This window comes from Engraulis encrasicolus, chromosome 11 (genome assembly GCF_034702125.1).
Source record: "Engraulis encrasicolus isolate BLACKSEA-1 chromosome 11, IST_EnEncr_1.0, whole genome shotgun sequence".
NCBI lineage: Eukaryota > Metazoa > Chordata > Actinopteri > Clupeiformes > Engraulidae > Engraulis > Engraulis encrasicolus.
In genome coordinates this window covers 6,204,992-6,214,946 of record NC_085867.1, presented here as the reverse complement: position 1 = coordinate 6,214,946, position 9,955 = coordinate 6,204,992, and the positions used below count along the sequence as shown (strand labels likewise).

General features: G+C 43.7%; 2 protein-coding genes across 5 annotated transcripts in view; both read right to left on the bottom strand.

The window, feature by feature from the left end:
• The window catches only part of si:dkey-1d7.3 (transmembrane protein 132C), an 82,092-nt gene extending 78,463 nt beyond the window's left edge, over positions 1–3,629 (bottom strand). Inside the window, exons 1-2 of the mRNA XM_063211089.1 lie at positions 3,573–3,629; positions 3,008–3,179 (exon numbers count right to left, since the gene is read on the bottom strand). Of these exons, the coding sequence (XP_063067159.1) occupies positions 3,008–3,179; positions 3,573–3,629 (229 nt within the window). The remainder of the gene's footprint in view (positions 1–3,007; positions 3,180–3,572) is intronic.
• A 1,036-nt stretch (positions 3,630–4,665) lies between these two features.
• rimbp2a (RIMS binding protein 2a) overlaps positions 4,666–9,955 on the bottom strand; it is a 142,719-nt gene continuing 137,429 nt past the window's right edge. For all 4 annotated transcript variants that reach the window (XM_063209803.1, XM_063209806.1, XM_063209805.1 and 1 more), the window contains 3 exons: positions 9,510–9,607; positions 7,480–7,551; positions 4,666–6,085 (listed from right to left, as the gene is read on the bottom strand). In XM_063209803.1, coding sequence (XP_063065873.1) covers positions 5,837–6,085; positions 7,480–7,551; positions 9,510–9,607 — 419 coding nt within the window. In that variant the 3' untranslated portion in view covers positions 4,666–5,836. The remainder of the gene's footprint in view (positions 6,086–7,479; positions 7,552–9,509; positions 9,608–9,955) is intronic.

Genomic DNA, 9,955 nt, shown 5'->3' with positions numbered 1-9,955 from the left:
AAAGGCATGAACACACACAGGAGACTGGATTCAATGCAAGGTTTCATGGCCCACTGAATAAAAAGTTGCCAGTCTTTCGCACATGAAGTCCAGAGCTGCAGACACTTGGCCCAGACTGTTCAAGAGGAGAGATAGAACACAGAAGGGGAGAGAGAGAGAGAGCGAGAGAGAGAGAGAGAGAGAGAGAGAGAGAGAGAGAGAGAGAGAGAGAGAGAGAGAGAGAGAGAGAGAGAGAGAGAGAGAGAGAGAGAGAGAGAGAGAGAGAGAGAGATACTTAGACAGAGAGATACTGTAGACAGAGACATGGACAGAAATAGAGGAAGAGCAAAAGAAAGAAACAGGGATAAAAAGGAAAGAGATAGAGAAAGGTAGAGGATCTATCACAGCAAAAGAGCATCTTGGTCATTGTTGTTGTTGGTTAGATGAAGGCCACTGTGACGGTGAGAAAAGTTCTGCTTTAGCTTGACCTGCAGGGGCCTACACTGTTCTACTGAGAAGCTGGCTCAGGAGTAAACCAGGGGTCCTAGGGTGCATCCCAATATGTGACCTTGCCTCCTCCAATTGTGCTTGTCTCCTCGTCCCGCCTCCTGGCCCCTCCTCCGTGGAGAAAACGATAAAGTTTCCCAGCTGTCAGCCTAGCCACAACAACTTTTGAGGGACCGTTTTTCATTCACCATCCCAATTGCAAATGAGAAAAAGACTTTACAATTGAGCTTTTGCAAGATATTGAAATATAATGCTGTTGTCAGTGATGTCATCATGACGAGAAGCAAGTGGAGGAGGCAAGTGGAGGAGGCAAGGTCACATATTGGGATGCACCCCTTATCTCGAAAGCGTCTTTGCTAACGACGGTAGCAACGTCCTTCGTAAGAGCGACTCAACTCTCTCTCGACAGCTCACCACTGAATCCAAGGGAATGGTAAGACGGTCTTAAGACGGTCTTAAGACGGTTAGCAACGACAAGAATCGAGAAACGGACCCCTGGTTAGGTTAAGAGGTAAATCATTCTCAATGAGGACTCCAGCTCTTCTATTAGATCATTTACTTCTTAACTTAACCTGTAGTTGAAAATGAGGACTACACATTGAGAGTAAATAGAATGGAGGCCAAAATTCTATTTCATTGTTGAAGCCAAGTTGGAGCCAAGGTTGGACCCAAAAAGACCAAAAAATGGCCAAATCCCATTCATTCCTATGAGAGACATAAAACCCTGTATCTCCCTTAAATGCCACTCCAGGGGGATCATTTTTCGCTCGACTAGTAGGTCCCCTTGCTCTCCAACTTACCAGGGTGGTGATTTTTTGTGGTGATGTTTTATTTTAGAGAGATATTAAAAGTTAAATTGACCAATGAGCATCAGAACATGGTTTGATTGACCGTTAGAAGTCTTGTTGTTGTCCAATCAGCACCTGCGTTTGGCGTTGCTAAGGTGGAATGTAAGTTGGAATGTTCCCAAATCTGGCTTCAAAGTGTTGAATGGCAAATAGCGTTGATTTGGCGTCCATTCTATTTACTGTCAATGGGACTACAGGCTCTTCTATTAGATGATTTACCTCTTAACTTAACCTGGTTTACTCCTGAAGCAACTTCTTAGTATGGGCCCCAGAACATACTTTAACTATAATCCAGAGCGTCAGATCACATCAGATTATCTCTCATTCAAGACCTCAAGATCACCAGAGGCAGAGATTCTTTAAGTATATAGAGATATGCCAACATAATAGGTTTCTATGGGCATCTAACGTGACCAGGTTCCTGTCTGCCTAAAGGGGCGTATCATAATGCTCCTAGAATGAATAGAACAGTCCTTAGGTCTGCCTAAAGGGGGATTTCCCCCCCTCCCCCTTGCGACAGTAGAACCCGGAAACAATGGGCCAGCGGAGCCTCTCTCTTATCTACTCTCTCTGCCAGAGGTCTCTGGTCCTATCTCAACCAGAGTATACTTCATCATATTATATCATTCATATCATTCAAGCTCTGGAGTTCTGGAGTCCTGAAACCCTGTCCAAATATAGTACACTATGGCACAACACGCCACAGCTCTCTCATGCGCCTCCAATAAAATGTATTATTCTGATAACGAATGCAAACATCTTGTTATTATATATATGTACTGTATATAACATATTGCACTGAAAGTATCTAGATAAATATTTAAGGAATTATTGATAATAGATGCTTTATTCTATGTCATTGTCTAGATTTTCTTTCTTTCTTTCTTTCTTTCTTTCTTTCTTTCTTTCTTTCTTTCTTTCTTTCTTTCTTTCTTTCTTTCCTGTGTGACCGTTGGGACAGATTTTTGATCTTTCTATACCCTGATTCACAATTTCCTGTTGTCCCTTCAGTGTGTGTGTGTCTGTGTGTGTCTGTGTGTGTCTCTGTGTGTGTGTGTGTGTGTGTGTGTGTGTGTGTGTGTGTGTGTGTGTGTGTGTGTGTGTGTGTGTGTGTGTGTGTGTGTGTGTGTGTGTGTGTGTGGTGTGTATTGTGTTGTGTGTACTTATGTTATTTGTGTGCTCATGTTACATATGTTGCACATTTGCCCTTGTAAATCACAAATGAAGATCCCTGCAGTTAAAAAAAAGAACAAATTTATAAAGATATGCTACGCACATCCCGGCATCAAACCCATGTCATCAGTAATGCTCGGCAGTACTGAGGTATGAAGACGTAAAAGACTGGATCGATGACTCGTCATTGATATTTCCTCCCATCATCACCCAGTTGGATTGAAATCAACAAACTTTTGCGGAAACCGACCCAAACTGACCCACTCCAATCTTCCTGTCGAGCGTTGTCATGGCAACAAAACCTCCATGGTGATGCTAATTCCAAATTGGCAAGAGCCGCCCTTGATCACCTCGTCCCGAACATGACGCTCAGTACATTACGCAAAGACGAATTAGTTTTGTTTCGATGCTTCGACCGACTGAGGATGAAGTTGGAGGAGGTGGATTAAGATTAAGGGTTCTACTTATTTATTTGGAGAACTTTTTCAGCAGCTTCTTGCCTTTCGAGAGCAGTCCCTTTTTCTTTTTTGCAGCCAGGTCCAGATCCAGATCCTGGGGCCCGCGTATGGGGCTTAGAGGCCGCATGGGGGTGGGGGGGAGCTGGGGCTGGGGGCGCGGGGCGATTGGGGAGGCGGGACGTCCGGGCGAAGGAGAGGTGTCCACGGGTACAACCTGCTGAGAGATCCGTTTGGGGGGGAGGGGTGGGAGGAGGGGAGGGGAGGGGTGAAGGGGGACAGAGGTGAGGTGAAGTGTGGGGTAGTAGGGGGTATAGGAGTCGGTCACAGGTATGATTGGTTACACATGAGCAAACCCATCCACTGGGGCAGATGGAAACGCCTCTGATTGTGTGTGTCTGTGTGTGTGTGTGTGTGTGTGTGTGTGTGTGTGTCTGTGTGTGTCTGTGTGTGTGTGTGTGTGTGTGTGTGTGTGTGTGTGTGTGTGTGTGTGTGTGTGTGTGTGTGTGTGTGTGCGCTTGTTCTTGTGCGTGTACATGTGTGTGGGTGGGTGTATGGGTTTTCCCAACTGTGCTGCTAACATTTCTCAGAGCTGTTTAGTATTTTGTGCGAATGCGTACGGGTCTGGGATCTGGTGGGGCTTGGAGTACATCCCAGACGAAATCATTCTCATCATGATGGCCCACGGTGCACTTGGGCGTTTGGGACTGGCCATTGCAAATGGCCACATTGGCTGCGTTGTCTGTTCATCCCAAACACAGTACTTTGCATGAGGCTTGTGCAAAAGAGGCAAGTCCAAATAATACTTTATAACTTTATGAAGACAAAAATGATTAGCCTATGTTTGAGGTGATGCCACTGAGCGCTACGTACAGTGTAGCATGAATTAATAGCCTCTGGAAAAGCACTTGCACGTAGCACATCATGATATGCTAGCAGTTATATCATACAGTAAATGCTCAAATTTACTTGAGAATCTCTGAGTTCATTGTCTTAAGCTTTCACGTGACAGCTTTATCCTCGGGGCTAACTGAGCTCTATAATTCTCAAGAACTCTCCAAACAAAAAAGCTACTCAGAAAATGAATACCTGCCAAAAATAGACCGCACTACAAGAGTAGAGCAATGTTTGTGGATTCAAGCCAAGAAGTAAGCAAACAGAACAATCTGTGATTACATTAAAGTCCAAAGATGTCATCATCATCAAGACTTCAGTCTGCAATTTAAGCTTCCATCAGGTTTCCGTTATCTTATTAGCTCGCAAACTTGCTAGTGCTTGCGGAGCAAGCTTGTTTTGATTATTTTGTAATCACCGCAACGTTTACTCAGCAGTTAGGGAAGGTTTTTTTTTTTGCACAGCTGTCCCTCCTCCTACTTAAACACAATAACCAACTTTCCCAATTGCTCATCGAAAACAGCTGATGAGGACATCTGCCAACATGAAAAATGAGTAATCTCCTTCTGCTTCTCTACGCTTCTTTTTTTTCCGTTGTTTTTGCCAAGCAGGTGATGTAAAAAAAAACAATAGGGGACAGGAAAACAACAAAACAACAATGATGCAATGTCACTTTCGATATAAAAACACACTCCACACAATATGAGGAAGTCACAAGAAAAGAAAGAAAGAAAGAAAGGGGAAAACCACAAACATACACACGTAAGCACAGATGACCACCAAAACATCTTTCTCAGGAAACATGTTGATGTAGTTAACCATTTATTTTTTCTTCACGTTTAACCATTACAGTCTTGGATGGTTTTTACCAATCAACTTTTGTAAAGAGAGCACTGTGTCGTGTCTCTTTGGGCTTTCAGAATCTGATCTGAAAATAGAGTTGTTTCCTTTTCGTAAATCCTATACGAGTGTGCAGTATACAAAAGAACCAAAGCCTATTCAAAGAAATACAACAGTTGGGCCAATGTATGCGGTCATATATAATATTTAATAGAAAAGGTATCAAGATTTTTCTTTCTTTTGAAAAAACGCATGCTTTGCAGAACCATGGCAACCTACATGAAGTCTTTCTTCATCTTTTTTTAATATATCTCTTTTTTTTTGAACGGTAACAAATAATTCCAACCAGGTACCCTTTGGACATAAAGTTCATAAAGCACTTATGAGAGTATACCACACACAGTATCCACATGGAGATTTTGTGTTTCAGTGCAAAACATTGGCATTTTCTGTTTCGTTCTCAGTGTTGTATGTACGTATAATTCTTTTCTTTTCTCTTGTTCTTTTTTGTTCTTTTTTGTTCTGATCTTTTCTTTTCTTTTTTTCCCCTAACACTCCCCTCTCCGCAGTTCAGAGTTCTGAAATGGTTTCTACACATGTCACATGTCTCCCCCCTCTTCCCTCTCTTGTGAGCCTCTCCTGTCAAGGAGTCTGTTGGGCGGGCGTCTGTGTCAGTGTGTCAGTTTTCTCATTCGCATTTCAGCACAGGCTTTGCTTCTTCCTTTCCAAAAGACATCAGAAAGGGGAGGGGGGTGCGGACTCCCAAAAGAACAACAAACCAAAAACGAAAAAACAAAAACAAAAGCAAAAACAAAAATGTAGATCACCACCAGCACCAGCACCATCACCACGGCCACAAACAAACCAACAAACAAACAAACCAACAAACAAACAATCAAGCAAAACAGGACATCCACTGGACTCAACCCACAGACCACTCACAGGAAAACAAAAGAAAAACCCAAAACTCAACAAAAAAAGAACAATTAAAACAAACCAAAAAGGACAAAAAAGCATAAAGAAAAAAGAAAAGAAAAGAAGAGAAGAAAAAACAGCACACACGGCGAAGGACGAGCAACTGAAACGGAGGATGGATGGATACACGGGCGGGCGAGGGCACGGGCGAGGGCGGGGCGGGGCCTAGCGCTGCGAGCGGCGGTGGGAGGAGGAGGAGGAGGAGGAGTGGGGGTGTACGTGTACCCGTTTGGCCTCGGCCTGGGAGGGCGCCGCGGCTGGCTGTGCTGGGGCGGGAGGGTGGGCGACCGTCGACTCGCCGGGCTCTGGCTCGCCTCCGCGGGGCGGCGTGTCCGTCAAGTAGACCTCCACGTCGTCAGGCACTTCTTCCAGGAAGTTGGAGGGCACCAGGCCCCGGTGGCCGTTGATCTCAGCCTGAGAGGGGTGGGGTGGGGTGTCAAAGGTCAGGAGGTCAGAGGGCAATGCATGATGGGAAGTGGGTTGGGGTTGTGTTGGGTTGAGGTACAATATGTTAGATGTCACAGTGGCAGAGTATATGGGATTATATGGAATAAATACAGTATATGTGGGATTTTGTTCCATTTTTTATTTCATTGTGTCCATTTACCACTAAAAGGATCATTGGTGAGCAAATGCATGCTTATTAGGAGAAATAGGTAACCGCCAGACGTTTATTATTGCAAATGTGCAAATCCCAGGGGAAGCTACTGGGAGGGGAAGCTACTGTACAACCCTACGCTGTAGGGCCTACAGTAATTATGTCAAGTATTATTTTAGCTGGCATCGTGTGACAGACAGAATGGGTGTCCAGTCAAAGGAGTGAAAATCATATAGGAAGAAAATGCCCAGGTTTGATCTCGTGTCATTGAGTTGGCTCAATCAATTTAATGTTTGCTGCCCTGTACTTGTCACATGTTCAAATAATAAAAGGTAAACTTGAATATTTGAAAACTGCACGATTCCTGACACAGGTCCAATAATACACGGAATACAAAACCACAACTTGATATGAAACCACTGCTGTGCTTGATGTCAGGTGTCTATAACCGTATATGATTAAAAAATACAGACAACAAGGAGTACCATCAAGTTGTTTATTTTAAGAGCTTTGTTCATAAGGTCATAAGGCCTTCCTACTTTTAAAAAAAGTCTATCTACTGTCTCACCTACTATGGACTGCGCCCTCTGTATTCTGCACAGCTTGTACTTTAATGAGTGCTGGGTAGCAAGCCTGCCTAGTAAAGTTGGCCATGTTAATTCAACACTAAAAGAGCCGGTTTCTCATCTTCTGCGGTGTATTTCATCACAGAGTCCTGTCTCAGGTGTTGAAATAGCACTGTAGAATGTAGTGTAACTGTTGTTTTTGTGGATCAGGTTATGAAGTAAGTTGGCCAGGTCTACCAGCTGTGTGCTCAGCAAGGTGTCAGCAATATTGCTCCAGCCGTCTGCAGACTACAGGCTAGACCAAGCGTCTGTTGTACTGTGTGGGGGGGGTCAGCACAAACTTCACAACAACCAGGGCTGGACTGGGGGAGAAATATGGCACGGACATTTTTGTCTTAAAGGGGCCCCCTCATAATTATCAGCACAGAACTGACTCACCGGTTGCCCCCCCACCCTCGTGGGGCCCTATTTTTACATTTCTGAAAGTAAGGGCCCACGAGGGTGCAGGGCCCACCGGAAAATGCCTGCTATGCCAGATGGCCAGTCCAGCCCCGGTGTATTGTACTGTGCGGGGGGTCAGCACAAAGTTCACAACAACAACAACAACCAAGAGAAGCAAAGAGAAAAAAAACCTATGAACTCACATAATAAAATCCATCTTCATCAATCTCACCAAACACTGCCATGATGTCGCCGGCACAGAACGTCAACTCCGCCTGAGAGGAGGGAGAAAAAATACAGACACTCAGAGGAGGAAGAAATAATACACACACTCAGCTTCTTATGTTACTGGTCTGCTCTGTCAGCAAGGCAAGGGTGCGGTGTGTGTGTGCGTGCGTGCGTGCGTGTGTGTGTGTGTGTGTGTGTGTGTGTGTGTGTGTGTGTGTGTGTGTGTGTGTGTGTGTGTGTGTGTGTGTGTGTGTGTGTGTGTGTGTTTTATGTGTGTGTGTGTTTTACATGTCTGTGTGTTTTATATGTCTGTGTGTGTTTGTGTGTGTTGTGGGTGTAGACATGTTCTTTAATGGATTTGCAGCCACTTGAAACTCCACCATAGCCCATTATTACAATGCTTCCCCCATACACAATAAGCACATCATCGTATCAGCAGAATAAGGGGCTAAATTGTGGAATACAATCTTCTATTATAACACTTAATGATACCATTACGCTGGAATGGCAGCCAAAAAGAGGTTGGCACACTAGCTACTATAACATTAGCATAGGCACACTGTATGTGATTATGTGTTTGTTTGTTATTGTGTGGGTTTTGCGTGAATAGCATTTACATATATTGACACAATAGAGAGCATTTTCATGGTCGTGATATGCAAATCTTTGAAACAGAGTCGATGACTGATTCTGACTGATTGTTTGCTCTGCGATAGGGACCGCAATGGAGCGCGCAATTACAAAGTTAAATAAAAGCTATCAAGAAAATTAAATTATGCGGTAATGTAATTCCAACAGTAAGTCTCAGCCGTTCAAAGTAGAAAAAAGCAAAGGAAAAAAATAGAGAGAGATTCTCTGCTAGTTTAGTTGATGTGAAAATTCCAAAATGGAACAAATATTTGTTTGGAGTTTTGATATCTGCTGCTAGAAAGACTGTCACAAGACATTGGACGCAGCCAGATATGTCAACTGTGACAGAGTGGACTGATACAGGCGAGGACATTTATGTGATGGAAAAGATCACTTTTGCACGTCGATTGCGGATGGGGAGGTCTGGGGAGCTGTGGGCGGAGTGGGAGGGTGGAGGATGATGTGGGGCAATTGATGTTGTGTGGTATATTGTCGTTTTTTTGTTGTGTTTTTTTCTTCTTAGTTTTCGTTCCTTTGTGTTTGTTTGTTTTTTGTTTGTTATACAAAAATAGGAACATTCCAAAGTGAAAAGAATGGTAAAGTTCTTCATAATAAATTACAAACAAGAGTCTGAAATACGATATTATCATTGGGAGCTTGATTTATTGGAACAGTATAGATCTCGGTTGGTGTCATCATCCCCTCATTCTAATTTCATTCACGCAGGGTCTGGATTCACCAAACTGAGTTTACTAGAGGGAACGGTGAACGCTGAAATGTAAAAAATGCGTCCTATTTTAACCAAATGATAACATTTGTTCATGTCATTGGAAATGAGATGAACTCTGTTGATGTCTGAAATGTTTGCTGATTAGCCGGTATTTTGGTATCATGGCCAAACCCCACCACCCAGAACTCCAGATACAGACCCTATGTAAAAACTTGGATTTTTTTTCCAGCACCTCAGCTGGCAGGTGCGTCCAAGACGGCCCATTGGTCACTCAGCAGACAATTTAAAAAAAAATACTCCTGCACACTGACTATTTCGCTGTTTTCTTTTCTAGACCTTCATCGAGTAAATTTGAAGTTTATTTGAAGACAATTAGTACAAGGTGATGGTAAAACCAGGATAGCATAGTTCACTTATGCCTCTTTTCCACTGCTGGTTTTCTGGTAGGCCTACAGCTCGACACGGCGCGACTCAGCCGCCAGTTTTTGCTTCATGATTGAGCTGTGTCGTGCCCAATCGAAAGGCAAAAAGTAATGGTCCGAGTCACACTGTGTCGAGCTGTAGGCCTACCGAAAAACCGGCAGTGGAAAAGAGGCATTATTAGCCCACACACAATGCAGAGGGATAGAATGAGTGTGTACCTACCTCCACATCCACGTTTGGGGAGCTCTCTCTGGGGTCGTAGTCATACAGAGCCACCATCCTCCTGGTGGCCACCGGTTGCCTACCCCTCCTGTTATGCTCTGTGGACAAAGAACAAAGACAAGAATTGTTATTAACCCATTGTGTCCTGGAAACACACATACGCTGCATTCAGGTTCTTGAGATTTGAGCTGTTTTATTAAAAATGTGGGTAGGTTAGAGCTGAATGAACACATTCTAAGGCAAGACGAGGGCCCTAGCTTTTAAATGCAACTCATTTGATCTTTGTATGTGCTTTGGAGGCTGAGATATTTAGGATTTAATTGGTAGAGGGCACCCATTCCCAAAAAGGGCTTAGGACAAAATGGGTTAATAGAAGGGAAGAAATCTGGTGAAACGGATGTCTTTTTTGTCTTTATTTCTTATTTATTTACAGCACATTTGACTAA